The sequence below is a fragment of the Stigmatopora argus genome, chromosome 1 (genome assembly GCF_051989625.1).
Source record: "Stigmatopora argus isolate UIUO_Sarg chromosome 1, RoL_Sarg_1.0, whole genome shotgun sequence".
In the NCBI taxonomy this organism is placed as follows: domain Eukaryota; kingdom Metazoa; phylum Chordata; class Actinopteri; order Syngnathiformes; family Syngnathidae; genus Stigmatopora; species Stigmatopora argus.
In genome coordinates, this window is record NC_135387.1 from 12,501,733 (window position 1) to 12,527,333 (window position 25,601).

Genomic DNA, 25,601 nt, shown 5'->3' on the forward strand with positions numbered 1-25,601 from the left:
GATCCAGCAGTAAGTTGCCTCATAGGCCCGCTATCATTTTATGTTGGTGCTTGGGACATTTTTTTTATATTCAGTCGCGCGATTTAATAAGGATTTTATGACGCATTATTAGTCCCATTTCGCGACAATATTCCCTATATTTTAAAGTATTTACGTTATACAGTAGGCATTTCACCAGTGCGTGATGATTTTGTTGCTTTTTCCAAGTTAAATCGAATGTGAATACGCTTTTAATGAATACAGACGTTGCTTGCCGTTGCCGTTTTTGTAAATATCTAACACACACGAATATTATCTGTGCAGTTTGGAAGTAATTTGCGCAAGTGTTGGTGCGTGAGTGCTGACGTTACAGCGTCATTGTGGCTGTGTTGGAATGGACGTGAAAAATGATGGAGGTTTGGGACTGTAAAATGAAATGAAATCGTAGGAATGAATGAATGAATGATCACGTCAGCATGCGTAATTATTGGTATTATTTTGGAGGCTAGCGTGGGAATGCCATCTGAACGAGTGTGGTTGTGTGTTTTCTTACTGTTTGGCTTCATTCACGAGGGTGTGCATTTCTCTCCCTGTCTTTTTAATTCACTTCACTTTCTTTTAATTATACACTTTATGACACACACATCGTAGCGCCACAAAGATGTGCCCTTTTTTAAAATGCTGCTTTATTTCTTGTACGCTCACGTTTCTTGTCGTGCAAGCAGATGCGTAACACACTTCCGTTAGGGGGCACTGTGCGACATACTCCTAAGAGAAAGTGGGAATGTGTGTGAGTGCGTGCGTGCAGGCCAATGAAATTAATTCTCTTTATCTCCAGACTGTATTTTGGTTAAGAATCAATTGCAAAGTCTGCCTGGCAAATTTCATGAAATTTAAGTTAAATTAAATCTCTTAAAAGGCTAAGCAATTTGCAGTTTTTGCGAAATTATCGACGCCGCTTGAAACAAATACATGTTGTTGTAAAGGCTAGTTAACTCCCACAGTTTCTATGAAATTAGTGTCAGGATTGCAAGGTAGACAATGCAGACATCCGCTTTCCCTGCATGCACGTCAGCCTTCGTGCTCATATTGTTGCTTTCCATAGACGTGTGCAAGCGACACCCTCATTATTCTAGACGCACATGCAGGTCACTTACGGGTGACTTCTTCCCTTTGTCTCAGTTCGCATTGGAAGCACAGATCCCAAATGCTTCATGGGACACATTTATTTAAATGTATTTTCCCAATGTGAAGACAAAGTCGTGTTATTTTTAACCTGACTTGATAGTGAAGTCAATGAGCTTTCCATTCATGATATTCGCCCAAGGAGGGTTTGGTTTTAGTTTTGTGCATGTCAAAATGCCCCTATAAATGACTGTCCTCATTCCTTCAATGCTGAGGTCTTTTCTAGGACATCATCAGCGTAGTTGCGAAAAATAAATGGCCAAAGGGCAAAGAACGACCCTCGGACAAAGTGTGTGAAAATAACAAAAAACTATATTTGCATCCATCAAAAACTTTAAATAAAAATACACATTTTCAAGGTTTTGAAAGCATTCATTCATATTTTTATCTTGATTGATACAGCTTTATTTGACAGCAATCAACTTATATATAGATTTATAAATACATTGAGTAGTACCTCATGCTACACACGAAAACTGTGTTTGCGTGGAAGTGGATTAGAATTCATTTTAAGATAAATAAGCTTTATATACAATTTAAATATCAAGAGAGGAATGATGTGAAATAACACCAATTTGGCGAATCAAGATGAATTTAAGTACATTCATATATATTAATCAATAAACATTTCAGCAAGCATATGTGGCCCGGCACAATGTCAAATAACAGAGTGTGTGGGTGTGTGTTTTACATTTGTATATTGTGCATAATATATATACATATCTATCAGTAAATAAACATAGTAATTTCAGTGATACTAGATTATATTATATTAGATTTTGGGTTTCCAAAATGTTGCATTTTGACTGCACAAAATCTTCCTCGAAACACCGCGTTTGATCTCGTGTCTTCTTTTGTGTTTTCCAGCTCATTCCACGTGGGTATGCGTGTGAGAGTGGACGTGTCGCCTGTCCACATGTCCGCTGGTGGAGATCTGACACTACTCTCAGCTTGTTCCTGAAGGCCATGCATGCAGAATGGCAACCCCCAGGCCCCCCTCCCTTGCCGGTGCCTTCAACGCTGTTAAAAAAAGGTTGGAAATACAAAGTGTTTGTTTTCCTGCATTTGCAAGTACGACGCTAATGTGCCCTCGCTGCCGTGTAAACTATTGCAGTCAAGTCATTAAAATTGCACACTGAACTGGGTGAGCACTAATGAAGCACAACAAATGGCACAAACAAGCACGTGTTTTCCCCTCTTGGCTGCATGACTGCTCTTTTTACTGCACATTCATATTCGACCCCTCTCAAGACCGCCTGCACTTCATTACAACTTTTTATTATTATTTGAACGGGACGATATAGCTTATTGTTATTACACCTGTGAGGGGAGGGGGTCTATTCGGTTAAGGGTTTGATTAAAAGCGTATTATAGCCTTTTAATCAGAGATATTGCAGCGCCAATGCAGGTCGGGTGCCACTGGGCCACCAATTTACACGGAACCACCACATTGACGTCGCCATTGACACGTGTACAACTGTTCATTAGGCCAAAGACCGCTTAATTAGCCCTCCAATGAATAAATGAAGGAGCCAAATAATCCGCCCGAGGGCCTCATCTTTTCCACGTGTACATTACAACTAGTTATTGAACTAGCTGCACGATCTGAAAGCTATTTGCGCCGAGAAGGAATTCAATCGCGTCCCTCCATCAATAATCCCTGGCAGTGAACTATTGGAGGCAGTCAAACGCACAGGGTGAAGCAGGGGTCAGCCCGTCTAAGTCATATTAAAATGCATCCTCGCGGAGTAACAATCTAGCGCCCCCGCATCCCTTTTGGCATCAAAGAGCACTTTGGATTTGTAATCACAATTGTTGTTGCTTTTGGGGAAATCCTCACATTGAGATATATTCATGGATTGAGCCACTAGTGTAATCAATAACATCGATTCACAATCTGGGCTACGGTTGCCGTTTTTAATAAGCCCCAAACCGGGCCACATGTCCGATATGGCATTTTTCATCACAGCCTTTTCTCATTAGCTTCCAGAGTGGCAGCGAGAAAGGTTAGAGAGCGGTCAGTATGGTAATAGCCAGCAGAAAGAAATGCTTGGGAACAATGGAAACTTATTTTTCATCCACGCTGTCACACCGCCTTTGTTTAGGCTGCGCGTTTTGCGACTGAATATTCATATACCAGCAACCTCCAAGGAAGAAACGCATGATTCTTTGTGCTGATTTTTCAAGAGCTATTGTTTTTTCTCGCACGGAGGCTGAGGAAAACCCACATTAGATGTCTATATGTACCCTGTAGAACCGAATTTGTGTGGTAACCAATCGCAAATACGTCTCTACGGGAATACATGGGCATCTGCAAGTCACCACCAGCCTCGGACGCGCACGCTTAGGGCCGAGGGTCCTGTAGGGTGTCCCACCGACATGGATGCAAAGACAGTTGAGACGGAGTCCCACAGCCGCGCTCGTTTCAAGCCGACTGATTTACGGCTTTTATTGCGCTATAAAAGGCTTCCAACATCCTTGCCAGTGCTAATAGAAATGTCATGCGCCATTCCCACAAAGAAGGGCGCCCGCAAACTCTTGTCGTTAATATCGTAATCATCACCATTATTCGTATTAGTACTATTTAGCGCCCGTGTAAAAGAATAAAAAATATAAGACTCCCAGTTAAGAAAGTGTATAGCGTGCACATGACACGTCTCCATGGAGATTAAAGCAGCGTGAATGAGTTGGATAACAGGCAGTTTCAGTCAAATGTGGAGTTGGAATAAGGCATGCAAGCCCATGTGTTGGTGTTCTTTTGGTGTATGAACAGGGGCTGGCTACTTGTTTATGTCCTGTTGAAGGGCCTAGACTAAATGTGGCTTTCTGATGGCAAAATGTAGGGTTTTTTTCCCTGGCACATTTTGGCATTTATGATAAGTGTGTGGGGATAGCAGAGCGACTGCTGAGGAAATATTTTGACATATTGCAAACTGTACCAGCAGTATTGTTTCATTCATTATTCCCTATATCACAATATTTTCACATTTTAACCCGCTATAGCCCAAGCCAACAAAATATTTGACAGTAAATTAAAACTTTAAACTCTGAGCTTTTAACGGTTGCACAAAAAGATTCTAAAATTTCAAATATAATTTGTCATAAATTTGTGTTGGATTCATTTTGCTACATCAGTTTTTTTGATCATGGGAAAAATATCACATTGCTCAAAATTCATGTATCAAGTATGATACATTTAGGTTAGCAGGCCCTGATACGTTTTGTGAAATATTGCTATTATGACCAATGACTTGGAAATTAATTTATTTTTATTGGTACACTACTTTTGTACAACAATTCCAAATTCTTTAATTGTTGAATTTCAACGTCATCATAAAACTAAAGCAATTTTGCTTGGGCAGATTGCTCCGGTATTATTTATTTATTCTTTCAGAAATACTATGATTTAGGAGCATAGCTACTTTATACATTGTATATTTATTTCATGCATTAGAAAATAAGAACAAACTTCATATTCTTTAGCATAATAAATGTAATATTTGGATAAATAACATAGATTTGGAAACAGTATTCAATTATTTACAATGTTTCGTTGTGCTAGTACCGTATTATATGGACTATAAATTGCACTTCTTTCATTGTTTGGCTTGGTCTGCGACAAATACTCAAGTGCGAATTATTTGGGTTTTTTTTCTTTCACCACGGAAAGCCTGTTATGATGTTTTTTTTGACTGTAGTTACATGAGAAACTTATTTAGCCTGTTACTGGTTAACCCCTGTTCTTGGTTTCTGATACAATTAAAAATTAAAACTTTGCACTGGAACTTTTATTTCAGTGCAAGGTATGTGTTTATATTTTTTTTATCTCCATTGTGTATTTTTGGCACCGACAGTACTTATTCTCATGTGTGCATGGATTTTGAGGATAATACTTTTGTTTTGTGTGATAGAAGAGTCTGCTAGAATGAAAGGCAAAGTTTGAAAGATAGTGATGAGATTATACATGATGTCAGGATTACAGACGAACTTCAAGGAGATTTTAAAAGTTTTTTTCCCAAGTTAATCGATTTAAAAACCAACCCCTATAGAAAGCCCCCATTTATAAAATACTAATTTGGGCTAAAGAAAAAAAATACAGTGCATTTTCAGTGGGATTCAAATTGTTGCTTTTCCATGATCGCAATTGGGCCTGGTCCTTATTCATAGCAAGCAGTTGGGTCCACTTTTCATTCGTGTGAAATTCTATTCACTTGGCAGTAGTTGAAAATTGCCATCAAGGCCCCTGAGAAGCCGCAATATCAATATTTGAGATTTCAGTTCTGTATCATATCAGAAGCAGATATTTTGCTTTTGCATGTGAAAAGATTAAAATGGATATTTATCACAGATGACATGAGAAGCTGAAAAAAATGAGCTTTGGTCTTGTTGCTTCAGTGTTGATCTCTATTTAGTTGTAATGTATTGAGCTTTTTTTGATTGTGGTATCTGATCTCGAACTTTACCATCAGAGTATCATTGTTAGGCTTATCTCATCCAAATTGAGATGTTAAGCAGCTGTACTGTTTTGTGGCAACATAATGATCTTGTCTACCACAGCATCTTATGCTTAGTGACCCGGGTGGTGACCTTTTAGAGAGGAGTGTGCAAACTGTGGCCCGAGGGAGACAAATATAGGCTATTCTGATCGGACAACGATCCGGATCCCGAAGCCATTCAGTTGATAAAGAGTCATTTCAAAATAAATGCATTCATTAAGTTTTTTTTCATTACTAAATAAATTTCAATGTTTTTATTTTATTTCTAAATCGTCACTGGATTTGCCTTTTTTAATATTTCTTTGTATTTTTTTGTCATTGCACCTGCTTTTTGTCTCACTAACCAGTTTTGGTCGTGTGCTGTTGAATGTTGAATGAATCTCATGCATATTTACATTTTTAAACGTCCAATTCTAGAGGTCATTCATTCATCTTCCATGCCGCTTATCCACACAAGGGTCGTGCGGGGTACTGGTGCTGGAGCCTATCCCAGCCAACGACGGGTAGCAGGCGAGGACACCCCAAATTGGTTGCCATCCAATAGTAAGGCAAAATCACAGTGCCACCGAGTCTCACTGGAATTTTCAAAAAAATGTCATATCCAAAATTGCAACAAATAATGTTTTTATTTTTATGTTTTATTTTTTAAAAGATGAGCACAACAAATAATGAGACACAGCTTACTGGTGATTTCAGGCTCTCACGCTCAAGTGTTTAGTGTTGAGACATCATTTTAAAGATCTTTGTTTAAAGTCTTGATCTTGTCTAAGATTGCTGGTGAGGGGGACTTGGGAATTTCTCTCAAGATCACTTTATCTTGCTAACGGTATTTTAAGGTTAAACACTAATATATATATATATATATATATATATATATATATATATATATATATATATATATATATATATATATATATATAAAAAATTATATTCAACAATCTTTGTGCTGGTCAAATTCCACCAAACTTGTCTCGTCTTGGTCTTATTGAGTTCTGGTCTATGGTGACTCTTGGTAACAGATAAAATGGTCTTAAGCACAACATTGCACACATAATGGGGTCACCTGGTGGGCGACCCCTAGCCTCCATACCTGGGATGTCAAACTCCTTTTTGTCCCTGGACACGTCATGACTGCCATTCCAAATGCAAACCTTAAATGGATGAACACATCAGATGATTAAATATACACAAAAAAAATGAATTATACCTGGCTTGAAGTCAGATACTAGTGAAAAAAAAGTGTTTAAAGTCGTTTTGTTTATTCACTAAATTGATTAATGGTAACCACAATACGCTTGCAGAGTTTCTATCTTTTTAAAGAAAGACAACAATTGCCACATTGTTGGCGTTTTAGCAAGACACATTTATTTGATGCTTGGGTAGGCCGCAGAAAATTATGGGGTGGGCCAGATATGGCCCCGAAGCCTTTAGTTGATATCCGTGCTCTATATTGAATGGCTCAGCGAATGAGTGTAGTTATGGATTTGCTCAAACGTGGATGCAAAATTGTAAATGGTTTAGTAATTAGGGATTTCAAACAAATAGACTTGAGGCCTTTATATCAACCACAAATAAGATGGAGCATCATTTTCTGAATGAAATGTGGCAACTGTGCAAGAAATTGAGTTCAAATCATCGGCGTGTGTTGAAGTTGATGCATATTTATTTATCAGCTTAGTTAGGCTAGACTTGGTTACCTCTTGATGTTGAATAATTGAGGTGGTGTTTTATTGTTACTCCTTGGTCAGCAAGTAAGCTAGTACTAGTTTTGTCGCCAAGATCAATTGCTTTCGACAAGAGAGGGGAGAGAGAGGGAGAGAGAGAGAGTTAGAGAGAGAGGGGGGGGGGCGATGGAGAGAATCAGAGAGTGAGAGAGAAAGAGAGAGAGAGAGGGGGAGCGGTGGGGGGTTGGAGAGAATCAGAGAGAGTGAGAGAGAGAGAGAGAGAGAGCTCGCTCGCAGTTAAGCATGTCGACTGAAGGTATGCTAAACACCTCTATTTCCTCATCCGGGTACCTTGAGGGCCGTTGCCATTGGCCGGCTGTGTCACGTGGTAAAAGTAACTTTACAGGGCTGCTCGCAAGTAGGAGGGCTTTATGGAGCAGAAAAACGACAAAGCTAGAAAAATTATTTTCCACTCCAGAAATTAATGATCATGAGCTCGTATTTGATGGAGTCTAACTACATTGATCCGAAATTTCCTCCATGCGAGGAATACTCTCAAAACAACTACATCCCCGAGCACAGTCCCGAATATTACGGCCGCGTCAGGGAGGCGGGCTACCAGCAGCCGCCGCCGCCACCGCCGCCGCCGCAGCATCACCACCCGGACCTGTACCCGGCGCCCCCGCGGGCCAGCTACCACGCAGAACGCCAGTACAACTGTGCAAGCATCCCCGAGCCCGACACGCCGAGGGGGCACGCGGGAATAGCCCACTCGGCGCACCTGCTTGCGGGCAAGGGCCAGCCGGCTTCGTGCGAGACCCCCCAGTTGTCCATGTCCCCCGCCACCCCACCTGCCGCCGCCTCCGCCTGCAACCAAGCCCTCCCGGAGCACCCCAACAGCGCCGCCTCGTCCAAGCAGCCAGTGGTCTACCCGTGGATGAAGAAGATTCACGTCAGCACTGGTAGGCAAAAACCCCGCGTGACGGTGTTTATGTCCGCCCTCTTCCCCCCTTTATCAGCCCCCGACTCCCATCTCGTTGCCAACCCCTGCTCCGATAGCAGGGGAAGCCTTTTGAAATGGCACAATTGAGGCGGATTTACGACTCGGCATTGGTAATTACACCCACCATAAATTTTATAGCTGAGGTATACTCAGGGCAGCCGTATCACCGCCATGTGGCTTCTGCTGTTATGTATTGCGCCATGCAGGAACAAGGAGAGAGAGAACGTGAATAAGAAGAAGACAAAAAGACCCCCCCTCCCACCACCACCACCACCACAAAAAAATAATTAAATAAAATAAATACAAAAGAAAAATCCCACTTTTGTAATCTTGCATGAATAATTGAATTGGCTGCCACCGACCACTAGCAAAGTTGCCTTTGAAACAACCCCAAACGTGGCCATAAATCTTTCAAGTCACATCCATGTTTACCCCCTCCTTTATTTCTTTCCTCTTCTTCCTTCCTTCTCTTTCTCCTTTCTCCTTTCTCCTTTCCCCTTTCTCCTTTCTCCTTTCTCCCCCACCCGCGCCCAGTGAACTCGGGCTACAATGGGACGGAGCCCAAGCGGTCTCGGACAGCTTACACCCGCCAGCAAGTCTTGGAACTGGAGAAGGAGTTCCACTATAATCGCTATTTGACTCGGAGGAGACGCATCGAGATCGCCCACACGCTGGTCCTGTCCGAGCGCCAGATCAAAATCTGGTTTCAGAACCGCAGGATGAAATGGAAAAAGGACCACCGGCTGCCCAACACCAAAGTGCGCTCGTCGTCGTCGTCGTCCTCGTCGTCGTCGTCCGGCTCGGCCGCCGCTTCCGCGGCCGGCGCGGTGGTCCCTTCCTCGGCCACGAACACAGGGGCCTCCGATGAACTGAGCGGGACGCCTCAGCACGGCGACGATATTACCAGGTTATAAAACCACGTACGGACGACGAAAACCGCTAAACAGAACAGAACTGCTTATTTATAGAATGAATCTATCTATTTTCGTTTTTTCCCGTAGTCATCGTGTGCGAGTCCAACGTTATATAAATTGCATGTTATATAGCATGGATTACTGCGAAGATCGATGCGGTTTTTTCTACGTGATAACAGGGTTTAATTTATTTGAAGCTTTATTTGAATGTTTTTATTATGTTTTGAATGAAGGAACAATGCAGATCAATTTAATCCAAATATTATTGTGGGTAAATATCCTGCCTCCCAGGTGAAGTGCACAGCCTATTTATTTCAAAACAAAACAAAACAAAAACAAAAACAAAAAAAACACTGGAAGTAAAACGATATGATTATAATTATTTTTTTGTATTAGAGAGCATTTCAAAAACGTGAAACACATCGATGATCTTGAACTTGATATGTTTAGGATAAAAATGTGACAATTACCTCGTGTATTTTTGAAACGGGATTTTGTTTGATTTTTTTTATTGGTTTCGTGGTGTTGATGTTGTGTTTAGCTCGTTTTACGAAAAAAAGATTATTGTGAAATGCAATAAACGGAGTTTAGTGTACTTGTGCTAATCATATTGGTCAATAAAACAGTAAGTGTCTTCTAGTTTTCTAGACGTTTGGTCGTCACGTTATCAGGCGGAAAATGTGTGTGTGTGCGTGTGTGTGTGTGTGACTATTTGAACGAGAAATATGCACTCGGTCGTTATTTATTTTTATTTATTATGTGTGCGTGTGTGCGTATGCTTGTGGTTTTATGACAAAGCTGCATGCGAATCTACCTTAAGGTCGTTTGCAATGTGTTTAAGGTTTTCGATATTATTTAGGGAACGACTTATTCCCTTTGAAGGCCGAATATTTGCTCTTATTTTTTCTTCTAAGGACCACACATCACGTTGGCTTTCACATGTGCTGAAATAAAGGGAATAAAATCATGATTTTCCAATGTGGGTAAGGAGCCTGAGTTCATGTAACCACCACGTGATCAATATTAGAATCTGTTTTTTTTTTGCAGTAGGGGATTTACACTAAATTGCAAATATATTTGCACCAACTCAAGCAAAATGCTCAAACGCTGAACACACAAATGTGATAAATTAGTGAAATTGTAATGAGATGAATAGTGTTTATAATGCCTTCCATTCAGGGTGAGTGCACAAAGAAACTGTATTCACCATCAATCTAATACTGTGTTGTGCAAAAACATGCAATTGTAGACCGTTGTATTGTCAATATTGCAGAATATAATGTTGTAAAATATGACTTGGGGGTTTGAGTGGACAATATTGGAGTAAAAGCATTAACTAGTGTGTCTGGGGGTTGTTTGAGGGACCGAATAGCGATGAGACGTGGTTGACAAATGAGCGGGGCAGCCTTTATGTTGGCGGACACATTGGAAAAATGAATGTTGTGCTGCTGCTGCTACTGCTTACTGCATGCAGCATCCCTCCACTCCCCTTTTTTCTCGCCCATGTGTCGCCTCTGTGCCGCCACCCTGAAAAGGTGCTTGATTGAAGTTTGGGGGGCTGGAGGGCTTGGAAGGGTGATGTGCATGGAGGAAGGCCGAGTTCACACCGAGGACATATTTTCTGTGCCATTAGGCTCATTTCAAGCTAGATGGTCGCCCCCCCCCCCTCATCCCAGCATATCGTCCCACCCCATGACCCACTGGAGCTGTCGTCCCCTTGGCCTCGGTTTCTTTATTTTCTTGGACTATCTGCGGCTGTGAGGAAGCCTGCAGGCGGGTTCATGAGGGCATGTGTTCCCCCCTTTGTGCTCCCTTATGAGGTGACCTTTCCTGCCATGGTGTTTTACCTGCATGAGTCTTCATATTTTTTCTCATTTTGTACAATATTAAAAATAGTTGTTGTGAACGTTGCAAAAAGGGGGGGGGGACAAAAGCCTGCTGCCACAACTGAAAAAATGTTTGAATGACAATAGTACACATTAATTTTCTCATCGTATTGGATTCAAATGTGATACACTTGATTTCTTAATTTGGAAATAACATGAGTTATTTCTCGTGGTTTTAATCTCTATTGAACACGTGTGTCTTCTTTTTAAAACAGAAATATTTTTAAACATTTGGCCTTTATTATAATAACTATTATCATTTAATATTAAAAGTAAAAAAATGGAATGCAGCTTAGTTAGCATTAAATTATTTTTTAAGACACTCTGTCATTGATTCAGGTCAAAACAACCGGTCTCAACAGAAAGTTAATATTCACATTAATGTTTTAATGTAAAAAGTATTGTTAAGGCATGAGACATGATCTTTTTAACTAATTACTAACTTAAAAAATATCTATAGCATTGGGGGAGAAACATCCGGTTTAAAATGATTATTTATTTTGCCATCAACTGAACAATTGAGCTCTTCATATATGACTCTTCTATTGCTTCATAAATCAGTTCATAACCTTAAATAATCAACATATAAAAAAATATATTTTAAGTAATAACTAGTGATCAGGGTATTTAAATGCACAGTGCACATGGAATAATATCATTCTGAAATGTAAAAACACAAACAAAAAAAACAATAAAAATCCCCTCGCATAAAAAAACAAACAAAACAGAAAATCCCAAAATTCCTTGAGCACATATACATGGACAATTTACATTGATACTTTCCTATGTGGTCAAGACCACCATATTAATGTATTAGAAATAATTTCATAGTTTTGGAATGTTTAGAAACTTGAGAGTTTTCCTTGTAATTAATTTTGTTAAATGCGTTGATAAATATGCACAATAGCAAAGTTATGGAACTTTCTGAATTTGCAAACTATTGTAATCCTTGGCGATTAAATGTTGTATTTAAGGGGTAAATCTCTGATGTTCAACTTCACAGTTTGAAATTCCTAAAGACTTACTCAGCTCAAGATTTTTTTTTTAAATATGCATGTATGTCTTCTTGTGGCTGCTGAATCACTTGGGATTTTCATTTTCAGTTGCAGCCTGGCACACTCGCTCTGATTTATGTTTGCCCGGGGCCTCAAGACTCTATCTTTGAAGATACAGAAAAAATATTGGCACTAATAGTTATCGAAATGAGAGCGAGAAAAAAATTCAATCGTAATCGTTCTTATTCGCACACAAAACAAAGGTGGCACTCTTAGTTGAGGTTCTTGTGCAGTCGCTTTGCTCACTGATGAAAGGTGCATTTTTGTTATTGTGTGCAGCCGTGGCAGCTGCATAATGGCTGCAAGTTGAAACCAGGGTCATGCTGCTGACATGTCTGTGCATTGACCACCATCATGCCGTGTCGTCACAAATGTGGATAAATCTGTCTTTGTAGGCAGGAGATGCACTTCGTCCATTTTGAGCTCAATTCATTGACAAAAACACATTCCAATTCAGCCAATTGATTTGCAAGCCATTCGGCACCCCGTATATACGTAGTATATGTACGAATGTACATATGTACGTAGAAAGTATTACGTAAGTATGTATGTAATATATACACACGTATCTGTATGTAGTATGTACGTATGAATGTATGTATGTACGTATATTTATTTATTTAATTTATTTATTGAATTAAGTGCACTTGGGAATTGATTTGCCTTTGTGACACTTGCAAGAGGAAAATAGCATTTTATTAATACGATCACTCTGGATGCTTTATTTAATGAGGCTTATAATAACAACAATAGCAACATCAATGGTGGCGACATCAACTGTGATCTACATAAATGGGTCAAAGCTGCCTTTTACTCATGCATTTTAAAAATTAAGATTGTATTATGGTTGTAGTATATGCTGACAAATGCGGTATATTTAATATCCTGAGGCCCCCTTTTCGCTAAATGGGCTTTCAAAATAGTTCTCACATATATACATATGAATTCTTTTCTCGCAGGCACCTGTAGAAAGACATGTTTGCCTGGTGGTTTGATTTACTGCAGTCGAAAAGCTCGATGGTACTCAAAACACTTGCTACCACTGGAACAAATCTGATCTTGTGACCAAAATCCGATACTGTCCGATTATCCAAAAATAGCCATATCGGGCGCCGATACGGATACCGACTATTGGATCGGGACATCACTAGTTTGCAAATAACCTGACTTTATGTCTTTCAATATACAAAATAACAGGTCCATACAGTGCAATAATTGGATTGGATAACTTTATTCATCCCGTATTCGGGAAATTTCGTTGTTCCAGTGGCAAGAGGATGCAGGAATAGGAAAGGCATTTTAGACATAAATAGATAGGTAATAGATAGGTAATAAGTAGGTCAAGAAATAAATACATGAATAAATATATAATTAAATAAGCGTGTTGCTTAGGACATATATACATACATACATACACATAAATGTACCTGCATGCATACGGTAGGTCTTATGTTGCTATATTTATACTACACTATTTTCAGATTGGATCTCATTGTAATTGTGTGTTTTGATGGAGACTCATGAAGAATACTGTGCAAACTGCAGACCCTTCTTTTGGGCCTGCATTGTTTACAACAATATTGGGCATCGGAACCATAAATCTTGCGTATGTGTGCCAGGACAGCGCCATTTGTATGCATCGTCTTAAGCGGCAGCATCCTCTATGCCCATAAACGCCCACTCCCCCCAACCCCCCACTTCACTACCCTGCTCTCATCTTATCTGTCCAGACTTCCTCGAGTTGCGCATGCGCACACACGCGAACTCCCTGCAAAAGAACCCTGCACAGGAGTCAAGATTTGAGATGCGAACAACTTCCAAACATCTCTCGCCAAGGGTTCTTCCGAATATATTTTTTGGGTTTGCTGTCATCGAGAGAATGCAGAAGAAGGAGAAAGAGAAGTTGTAGGGGGTGCCAGAGCAACCGCACGCTTTTGTTCGTGGGTGCGTGTGCGCGTGCGTGAGGTGAAAAACTGATTTACTGCCACTGAGACGGTTCAAACAGAGTTCACAGAGAATGCTAGTGCAGGCGCAGGAGCTAAATGATGGCTTCGCTCAGCTTGTATATCACACCTTGGAGCTCCAATGCAGAGCGCGTGTTCAAGGGTGCGCGTGAAGTAGAAGGGAAACACTGGCAATTTAATTACCCCCACCCTCAGTCGCTCTTTCCCATATTCAGGAACAGCTGCAACAAACACAATGGGAACCAAAGCAGGAACGTTTGTATTTTAGATTGTGGACTTGAATGTGCAGAGGGAATTTTTGGATAGGCTTTCAATTGGAATTTGGTTAAAGAATATTTCATTTTAAATGGATATTCTTAAATAGATTAATAGTTGAAAAGTGTTTTAAAAAATATGGATTCCTTAATTATGTCAAATGAATACATACTTGGTATTCAAAATTGCTTTTTTTAAAAAAAACTTACAACGTGAATCTAATTGATTGTAACCATTTTCAACGACAATTTCTTCAACACATAATGCATCTATTTTTTCTGGAGGTAGGGGGTACGGGCAAATATACTTTACTGCAGTGGCTGACAATTTATTCTGTTCCACGAAAAAAGAGAAAACAAAATACACCCGCGCCACATACACAGGGACTTTCTTTTATTGTAGTCAACATGGATTTATGCCTCGGGAAGCTCTGAGGTGATTCACTCCTTTGTCTTGTGCACTCGAGATACAAGCCTTTGTTGGCCACTCCCAGGCAAGCATATTGAAATCAGATTTGGTCATTACATGTGAGTGTTAGGAAACAAAAACAAAAATGAAATTATAAATCCAGCCATCGAAAATGGTCTTTAAAAGATGTTTAATTCTACATAAACGAAAAAAAAAATCATTTAATGGTCTACTCAGAGAAGGGCATCTTTAAGGCAAATTTTACAAATGCATGAGAACGAATCACAATACCACAATGAAAATATTATTTTCTTCATTCCAAATGATTTTCCTTTTCGACGCCCACCTTTCGATCCACAACGATTAATCGTAATAAGTAAAAAAACGTACCACCTAAACGAACGCCGATAGTGTGCATTTTAATACGACATCTCAATTTTAAAAAAGGCGATTAAATATCAGTCACTACAACCGAACAGAAAAAAACAACCTCCTCTCTGTCGTTTCGCGATGACGTCACCCATCCTTCTGCGCGTACTCCGCTCATTGTGTTGCCGAATATGCCCCCACCCTTTTTCTAATCCCCCCCCCCCAAAAAAAAAAAAACACTAGATGAGCAAAGACTGCTACTCTTCTTGTGATGACCATGTTATCCGGGGGAAAAAGCACACGAGCGTCAAATTGGCAGCAGATGACTTTGGTCCTCCACCGCTAATCCATTGGACGGCTGACAATCACGTGACCCTGGCTGCCTCTTGGTAAATATTGTTCAATTTTTCCCCACGTGGTTATTGCAAATCCTTGGCTGATTTATGTGTGCTCACATATTTTTAGTTTAATTTCTTGTGCCTTTACTTCCCTTTCCTCTGCAACAATTCAGGAGCTCAGCCAATAGTGGGCTCTGTCACAATGAAGGAGTGAACTGAAGACCCTTTATATTGTATTGTTATTTCCTTCTAGAATGTTGTTTGGGATGCTGGCTGGATTTGGAGCTCAAGATTGGGAAGTTTATTTTGCAGCCTTCGAGCCAATCACGAGCAACCTTTTCCTGGATCAACCCACAGACACGCGTTGAAGCAATTTGGTAAATATGTATTTGTTTGTTTGTTTTATGGCGAACTTTTCCATATAAATTAAAAGTGCTAAACTTGAGGTGGAACAATCTGTAAGAATGTAATGTCATTTAACTGGATGCTTTATGAGTCTAGGGGTCGAGGGTTTGATCCTAGGTCAGTACTCACGGTGTGGAGTTTGCATGTTCTCAGGCTTCCGTGGGTTTTCTCTGGGTAGCCTGATTTCCTCCCACATCCCAAAACAGGCAAGATTGGCTGATTGAACACTTTAAATTGTCCCTAGGTATGCGTGTGAGTGTGAATGGTTGTCCTTTGTCTCCTTGTGCTCTGCGATTGGCTGGTCATTGATTCAGGTTCAGCTGGGATAGGCTCCAGCACCCCCTGCCACCATTGTGAGGATAAGCGCTTCAGAAAATGAATGAATGAATAATAAGACCTGGTTAGTGGGTTCATTGATTGGTTAGGAATTCATGAATCTGAGGGAAGGCCAAGCTATGTGTGTTGGTTCGGGGAAGAACTGGAGATTAATTTCAATTGATTTTGAGTTGTCGGGAGCCTCTCAAAATGCTTTAAGTCCTAGATTAGGCTGTCAAACCAATTCTACAAAGGGCCAATTGGGTTTACACTCATTCAAACTGTTGCTGAACAGTGACACCAATAAGGTTTCTGCACAAACACAGCACCTGACTGCGATTAACTGTTTACACTTTGTAAGGGTGTATTCAAACCAGGAAAGTCCATATTTCGCTTATTTGGTCCAGACGGTTTTGGTACGGTTCCTTTTCACATTGCAATTTTTACAAAGAACCTAGGATTTGCCAACAATCCTACGAATGTGCAAACATGGAGTAAAATACAAAAATAAGCAGAGCTCCATATTGATATGGTTAATCCAACTACAAACGTTTGTGGGACAGAATCAGAGTATATTGATGCAACATGGACTTTAGGTGTAAATAGCTAGAAGACATTCCGTCTCCTCATCGCTCCATGTCGAACGCCGACACGTGTTAGTAGATGTGCTGCTAAACAAACAATTTTTCCCATAATGCTCGTGGCAACGGAAGTCTGTCACATTCAAATAGCTGTGTGATTTAGTCCGAAACACTGTGTGGTCGCTTTCACACATAAAGCGAACCGCACCACGGTCCGCTTGGAAGCGAACCGGTTGTTTAGTCTGCACAGATTTCGCTGGTTTGTGAGGTCTTGCATTTGAGAGAGTGACCTCAGCCAAGCTGCCAAAGACACAATATTTTCGGCCACGTTGGCCTTTACAGTCGGTGTGTAATTATGTACGTCAGTTGAAACTTCTTTGAATATCATGTCCAAAATGGAGCAGGTTGGCACGTTGAGGCACGAACCCACCTAGTGACTTGGCTGGCGTGAACCATTAGGATCATTTTGTAGCATGTTTGTATTGCAAGACCTGTCTCAGCTCGGCTTGAAGGAAGAATTGTTTTGATTCCAGTTTCTCCAGCAAAACGTAATTTAGGAATTATAGCCTAAAATGTGGCACTTTGAATTTAAGAAATTTACAAAATGCAGCCTAGCATGGTGGCATTATTTCCATATTTAATGAAGGTTTGTGGATAGGGGTGCAGTTTGAAGTGTAGAGAGTGAAATGAAGGGCAATATGCACAGAGGCCTTTGGTGAAATTTTGATCTTGCACTGTTTTGGACTTTAGCTTTTTGTTGTCGCTTACTTGTTGCAATGACAGTAAAATTATTCTGTCCACCTAAACAGCGTGATTATCGGATGCTGCTTTGCTACTAAGAGTTGCAGTTCTTAGTCTAATGCCACTTGGCCTTGTTAAGTACCCATCACCCCCAGTATGCGATACTGCTATCAACATACATGTCCAATGGAATCTCTAATGGTGGTTATTTTCACCGGATGTCCCAAGGTAGCGTTTAAGTGACTGAGAAGAGGCTGTGGCAGGTCTGCCTGTGCGTGTCGCCAATGATTAATGTGGCCTGTCAGGCAGCCGTAGTGGCGTCAGATGTTTTTCCTCAGACTGTTGCTTCAGGAGGCAAACTTTCCCAAACGGACGATACAGTGGACAGGTTGACTCGCCGTACGTCTCAAGTGTGACTGAAGACGCAGGAAGAGATGCGGGTCCCGCACTCATCGTCGAGATCTAACACCTCTTTTGTGATAGAATTGTTACAAGTTTTTCTTGTATGTGCTCATCTTACCAGCAAGCGGAGAGTGACCTTCGCAAGCGACCAGCTGAAGAAGAAAGTCCCAAATGGCAACAGGCCTGACGCTCGGATATTTCCAGCTCAAGATCTGCTTCCAAACCGCATGATGAGGAAAAAGAGGACAAACCAAAATAAGTTGGATGCGGGCCAATCATCTTTGCACATCCCATCGATGTGTCCGATTGTTCCAGTACATGGATTATTCATTTGGTTCACTTTGAGCGCCGCACATCAACTCATTTTTACGGTATTTTTTAGACTAGTGAGATGTACCGGTAAAAAAAACATAATTTAGAGGGGGCAATATACTGTAAATTGGACTGGAGTAAGTCTTGTTTTTGACTAAAGTTTTAATTCAGAGACCAAGACCAGACCTCATTCGTTATCGTAATAACGAAAAAATAAGGAACAACAGGCAAAGGGGGCTTCTGTTCACAGATCATTAAGTCATTTAGATACATATAGTCTGAACACAACATGAATTGTTTACCAAAACTCTCCATCACTCTCATCACCACTGTTCAACTCCACCAACTGTAAGGTAAATGGCACAGCTACTAATACTTCATGTGGCTGTTAGTGTGGAAAAAACAAAATATTCGTCGCCAGGCCAGCAAATTCCAGAAAATATTGTGCACGGTGTAATGGTGTATTGACATAAGGAATAGGGCACCCATATTTATATATATTTTAAATCCACTATGAACATTTTTAAACAAAACACAGGTCTGCGAATGCTGCTCTTTATAAAAACAGTAATAATATTAAAGACAATGTAATAAATTGAAGAGTTTGTGCATCATGTTACCATGCAGCACTCGTGTGTCCACTTCGTCCTTGTAATCAAAGCAAAAAATAAAAATAAAAGGGTGTCTTGTCACAAATCAAAACAATTGCAAATTAGTCATTTAGATCTCAAGACACCACTGTCATCCCCTAAATGCAATACTTGTTTCATGCTACCATGGCCCTCTGATACAAACCCACATCATCATATTCCAAAGTGGCCTTGGGGCCTATTAGCGGCCATCTTCATTTCAATGATTCATTTACTCTCGCTCATTAGCATCCATCATCTTAAATCTCAAAGCACACCAAAATGACACAATTGAATTCAACTACCGTACATGAACCGGTCATATTTAAAGCAGAATTACAGCTAATCCCACCTGCATGCAAAACAGGTACAATGTTTTTTCTATTTCTCTGGATGTTGGAATATGGCTGCATGTTTAGGCCTCTTTCTCTAATTACTATGTGATGTAAATAGAACCATGTTTGAATGTGGAATATGCAGGAGAGCGCGTGTGTCAATTATGTAAATTATTTTTTCAAGTGAACCAATCCTTTGATAGAGTTCTCCACAGATTCTCTAATGCCGTATATACTTAATAAAGGCAACACCTGCTTGGAATGACTTGTGATCATTATTTTTTTACATTGAACGCTTCCTCGGCCGCCTTCCAAAAGATAACCGCACCCCCACTCAAGCATGCTTTGACCAACTCCTTACAATTGTGCATTCAAGTTGCACATTCCCTCCGTTGAAAGTGTCTCCCTGGCTCCCCCCTCTGAGTTCCCCGCCATTAATCACGAAGCCTTTGGAACACTCCGAGCACGAGTTCTAAACCCAGCGGGCGCCATGACAGGATGCCTCGCCTCTTCCTTCACAAAAGCCAAATTGAGGTGCTGCAAGTCAGGGCTGGCCTCCCCTCTTGAGAGGGGCGCATGTTAGCTTTCCAGTTCAGGCTCTGCAGCAAACTAGAAGGGGTCAGCCACTAATGACCTTGTGTTTACTGACACAAATAATGTTTTTTTTACTGGGATCATTTGGGATTTTTTTTTCAAACACCATATCACAATATTGAAAAAGTTGGAACACTCAAAAAACTAAATCCCAAATATTCTGCGTGGCATATTTGTTTATTTGACATAACTGGTCCCAGAGTATAGGTCTCAACACCACACGCTTTTTTTTCTAAGTAGAAAGTTGTTTTACAGAATGTATAAATGAGAGAGTGATGTGGAAATCTGGTTGTACGTGGTAAAGTTTGAGGGAATTGCATTATCCTGCTTTACATGCGTAGTTCTACCATTTATTAAATTTTATGGGACACGTAAAAACATATTTAAATTGGAATTAAGTCATACAGGGTTTTTGTCTTTTGACAACAAAAACCAAATTCATTTTAAATTGAAAATTAATATTAAAAATATAAGAAAAATCATATGACAACTGTTTCTTGAAAAATTACTCTCAAAAGCCTTGTTCCTCCGGTTTATCGTAACACCATTATAATTGCAGGCAGTTATGATTGTGCACCCCTAACTAAAGAATAATAATAATAAAGAACTAAAGATAGTGTGAACTCTTTAAATTTACTTCCTTCTCACTGTTAAATGACATATTATAATAAAGTGTGAGAATATCTATTTGGCTTTCACATCAAGAGTGAAAATAAGAAAGGCAAGGTCAGATTTATGTGCAGTCAAGATAGCCTTGGACACGACACGTAATAGATTGACACGTTGTAATACATTGACACATTTACTGTATGAGTGTCATGTAGCAAAATAAACATTATGCATGACTTGCACTTCACTGTGTGTGATGACTTCCAAAAAGATTTAGTAATTTTGCTTTATTTCACCTGACCTGCCATCTTTGGTCACACTCAGGCGTGTTCAAACAACGGCTTGGGGGGCACAGTTATAGGGTAAAGATGGATCATTTTAAGACTACTATTACTATCAGTATTGGATAATCCTGGTTTAGTTTACCAAAATATCCAGCACTGGTGTGTCCCAGAACATTTGTCCATGTAGAATAGACCATTTGACAGCCAAGATGAAGGTGCAGTTGATAGTCTGAACAATGATTTTTGGAGCCGACAGTTTTACATGCGGCTTTAAAGTGAACGAGCTGCCATGGAGAAATTGTGACAGCTATGAAATGAGGGGGCTAATGAGAAAATGGATCCCTCAGTGATCCCGGCTGGAAGGATTTCCCTCGCCTAATTCATTACCTGATCAGTGGGTGGATCGGCTGTCGCTTCGAAGATATTTGACGCCGACGGACGATGCAGAACATGACACAAGGTCTACACTACAGGAGTGTTCAGTAAGTGAGCGCTACATTACTATTTAAGAGGAAAAGTATAAAAGGAAAAGGGAGAGTGAAAAAAAGAGTAACTACATCGCTGTCATTGACGGTGGGAGCCGTCCAATCTATTTTTTCCAATATGAGACATCAGTAAACAAATGAAATTTTGTGTATTTGAAATTTTTTGAGCAATTTCATTTCACTGGGATGGATATAATATAGTAGCTCATGTTTCCTAGATACTTGAAGTCCTCCCTGATATGTTTGCTTGCAAAAGCAACCAAAATTGGGGGAAGCAGCTACAAAGAGAAAGATTCTCAAGATTCCTGTATGTGTCTACTGATTTATGACACCGCCACTGCTGCCAGAGCTGTACCTCTGCTTCCTCTGCACAATCTCCTGCAATACACAGACATTAGAGGAAGTCCAAACATAGGAATGTTTGCAACAAAGTTTAGTAGGAGGGACTTCCCATGCGAAGCTTTTTTTATTTTAACATGAAGGCAACCAGTGGTTATATTGAATTGAATGTTTTTATTGTCATTATACAAATATAATGAGATTTAAAGCTTTCACCCCATAATGCACAAATAACAACAGACAGGCAAATAAATAATCAATACATGAGAGATGTATAAATAAATAATCAATACATGAGAAATGAATATTGATTATTTATTTGTCTGTCTATTGTTATTTGTGCTGGATTGCACCGATCCAACAAAGAAAGTTATCATATGACCTTGCACTTAGTCTTGTAAAGAGGAGTGGTGTGGATTATGCAGGTTAAAAATGATAATATTGTTGCTATAACGAGATTTAGAATGAACAAATACACATTGGTCAGTAAAACAATTGACTAATCGCTCTTCAAGATTATTCCAAATTGTAAAACACAATGTGAAGACATAGTATTGTAAGTAATGTTTTGTTTAATGCTCTTTAAAAAAAACACTCAATGTACTTGAGGGTTAGAGCTGTGACTTTAAGAGGGTATGTCTCATTGCATTACATATTGTAGGTAGTAGTCGTTTCACTCTAGAAGTGTTTGATAATTTGCCCGCAAAAGTGCTTTTGTGTCGCCGATGCAATAATGTCACAGTTGACGATGTGTTGTCTTTCAATGCTATAATAATGATCTTTTTGTGCAGGAAATGTTATCTGTTTGAGTCATTAAAAATCATCATTAGAGTTGAAAAATTGGGAAATTGGCCACGTGTCATCTTCGATTCCTGTCCTGTCTGGAGTTTTTTACTTAACAAACATTTTAGACACTTCAAATCAGAGTTGTTCTTTTGATTTTATGACCTCCTAACCCCCATTGCCCCTAAGCAAACTGTCATCAGCCATGCCCACCCCTTTTCTCAGGTGTCCCTTGCTACGTGTCAATTCCCTTTGTCACCTTTATGACTTTTATTTATTTGTCTGCTACATCATGTGGAACAAAGCCCAGTGTGTCGCTCAGGTAGATGGATGATAACTCGACTGATGCAACTCATCTATCTAGGAAATTTGACTTCCTCAATCTTATACAGCGGTTACTGTCACTTTATGGCACGGCATGATCAAGATCAATGACATTTTAAATGCTCGCCAGTTAAGGCTGATCAGTGGCAGTAAAAGCTAAGTTGCTCGTCAAACTGTCTTTCAGCTCACAGACCGCCAAGCTTTTCCACTTTTTCATTCCGAGGAAGTCACTTCAACAAATGAACTTGCAATCGCAACAATCACACTGCTAAATGTCACACACTGACCTATATTGATTACTATGGAATCTTTCACCAGTCAACAGCTTTATTACTCGAGAATTGCACAAGGATATTTTGGGGAAAATATTGCTCTCTTTTCAAGTGAGTCTAAGACATCTGTATATATATATATATATATATATATATATATATATATATATATATATATATATATATATATATATATTTTATATACACACAATGGAAGAGCGGTTAGCACGTCCGCCTCAAAATTCGGAGATTGAGAGTACAATCCCTGGTGGGTCCCGATCTTCATGTGTGGAATTTGTATGTTCACCCCATGGAGGTGTGGGTTTTCTCCGGGTGCTCTGGTTTCCTCCCACATTCCAAAAACATTCATGGTAGGCTGATTGGTCACTCTAAATTGTCCAAAGGTATGAGTGTCAGCGCAAATGTTTGAACCTTGTGATTGGCTGGCAACCAATTCAGGGTGCCTACTGTTGGCTTGGATAGACTCCAGCACCGCTGCTCTCCTTGTGAGGATAAGCGGAATGGAAAATGAATGAATTAATGTAGATTTTTATTTTTTATTTTTAGGAACAACGATTGTTTTGGCTGCCGGTTTAAGCAAGGCTAAGTATTGCTTTGGCTGACTGGTAACCAGTGACTGAACCAATTGATTTCTACTCAACTTGGCTAAGTTTAAATGGAAATTACTTTGTGAAGGTGCCAAATAAATAAAATGAACTTCAAGGGAAATTACGGTAAAATTATATGCATTTCCATTAGGAACAATTACAGCTGCCTTTGGTTTCAAAACAAATTAAAGAGTTTAACAAGGATTCAGAGGATATGAAAAATAAAAATAACATAAATTTAAAAAAAATTCTAACTACTCAAATTACCTAAGAAAGATGCTCAATAATCTCAAATTTGAAGTTTACGGCGGCAACTAATTAATAGCCTCATTATCTATCAGTATATTAACTTTGCATCCCCAGCGGAGCGCTGATGTGCACAGCGAGCGTGCACCAAAGCAAACAAAAGCTCTCCTTCTTTTTCCCTGCGGCGAGAAACAACACACGCCGCTATGATGAACATTTCCTCCCGTTTCGTGTTTAACCCTGCTCATTTCCCACAGTCAGAACCCCGGAAACAGCCAGCAGCTTGGGGGGAAGATGACGGATGACCACTTGTCATGGCGTTTGGGACCGCGCCGACTCTGAGCCTTTCGGCTCTTCTGGGCTGTGGAGCTACGTAGTGCAAAGATGGCGTCCTTTACTGGCCACTGCTCGCTTTTGAACACGTGCCTGCATGCGCACTAATCTGCTTTTTTCAGCTGTTTGCACAGTACTTTACTGGATTCATGGTCATGACTTAAGAACTGTGGCAGACTCCATGCGACGGTGAAGGAAAAGATCATTATTTGAAGTGTCAAGTACTAAATTGTTGCACAGTGAGCAACAAAGGTACAAACAATTGTTCTAAAATGAAGTAAGTTATTCAAAATTCAATAAAATAGACCACTTGAGTTGTTTCTTGCTCATACAGTGTACCATTGCCTTCGTATAAACTCCTGCACAGTAGCTTTATAATCGTAAAATACAGTGATTCCCGACCCTTTTTAAGAGGAGGCACGCTATTTGCATTGAAAAAATGTCAAGCCACCCCACTAGCTAAACATTTTAAACTTTAAATCTCTGTCACCTGTATTAACAATATAAAGTCATTCTTATCAAAGTTTTAGCGACAGAGATAAAAAAAATAAACAATTAAGGTGTCAATATCTGATTTTTCACATTTTACATTGCCAATAGTTGAAGTCCACAAACCCCAAATATCTTAATGCTTACTTAAAGTAAAAATAAATAGTATAACAATGTTGAAACTTACCTTACTTATGGTACTTACAGTTACTCCAGTCCAACACACAATTTGTGTGTGCGTGCATGTGAGTGTGTGTGTGTGTGTGTGTGTGTGTGTGACTGGTTGCTTGTCCTGCGATTGCCTGGCAATTAATTCAGGGGGTACCCTGCCTACTGCCCGTAGTTAGCTGGGGCTAGGCTCCTGCCCCACCAGTGACCCTCGTGAGGCTAAATGGCATGGAAAATAGGTGCGAAAATCAGAGGTGTCTAAACTAGTCCTCAAGGACCATTATACAGTGGTACCTCTACATACGATCTTAATTCATTCCGGGACTGAGCTCGTATGTCGATCTTCTCGTAACTCGAGCGAATGTTTCCCATTGAAAAGAACTAAAAACAAATTCATTTGTTCCAACCCTCTGAAAAAACACCAAAAACAGGATATTGGATTGGAAAAAATGTTTTATTTCTTCTAATTCACCATCTGGGGGGGGGGGGGGGGGGGGGGGTTGGGGGTTATCCACGGCAACGCACTTGTAACCGAACAAACAAATTTAAATTAACTTGGATTAATATATACAGACACACTCAAACATACGTTTAATGTAACTTGACACAAAACTGAATTCTAATTTTGTTTTAATTTTTTTACCTTCGTTCTGCAGGTTAGCTGTTTGCCACGCCTCCACCCTCATGTTCGCTATCGATGGGCTGTTTGCTGTTGTATTCCCTTCAAAATATTCAGAAAATGATACGCACAAATGTCCTCACAATAGGATAACGCACGACCACTTGCCAACAAGAAGTAGTCTTGAATGAGCGATCGCGGGAGCTAACAGG

At 40.0% G+C, this 25,601-nt stretch overlaps 2 protein-coding genes and 1 long non-coding RNA gene across 3 annotated transcripts in view; 2 read left to right on the forward strand and 1 right to left on the reverse strand.

The window, feature by feature from the left end:
• The window catches only part of LOC144072096 (homeobox protein Hox-C10a-like), a 49,793-nt gene extending 30,295 nt beyond the window's left edge, over window positions 1-19,498 (forward strand). The window contains exons 4-6 of the mRNA XM_077597548.1: window positions 2,032-2,197; window positions 15,770-15,893; window positions 18,082-19,498. The gene's annotated coding sequence lies outside the window, so the exon portion shown is untranslated. The remainder of the gene's footprint in view (window positions 1-2,031; window positions 2,198-15,769; window positions 15,894-18,081) is intronic.
• LOC144072154 (uncharacterized) lies at window positions 1,621-7,545 on the reverse strand. Its single transcript, XR_013299814.1, has 3 exons — window positions 7,358-7,545; window positions 6,751-6,811; window positions 1,621-2,184 (listed from the first exon to the last, which is right to left on the reverse strand). It is a non-coding gene; the product is annotated as an uncharacterized LOC144072154 (long non-coding RNA).
• On the forward strand, window positions 7,610-10,416 carry hoxc4a (homeobox C4a). Its single transcript, XM_077589388.1, has 2 exons — window positions 7,610-8,286; window positions 8,862-10,416. The coding sequence occupies exons 1-2, from the start codon at window positions 7,809-7,811 to the stop codon at window positions 9,239-9,241; spliced, it is 858 nt and encodes a 285-aa protein (XP_077445514.1). The 5' UTR covers window positions 7,610-7,808; the 3' UTR covers window positions 9,242-10,416.
• Window positions 19,499-25,601: the final 6,103 nt, after the last annotated feature.

Bases quoted from the DNA above. Each gene is read 5' to 3' on its own strand.
- hoxc4a (XM_077589388.1), top strand. From the start codon at position 7,809: ATGATCATGAGCTCGTATTTGATGGAGTCTAACTACATTGATCCGAAA. The intron at 8,287-8,861 runs GTAGGCAAAAAC...ACCCGCGCCCAG, and splicing joins GAAGATTCACGTCAGCACTG to TGAACTCGGGCTACAATGGG.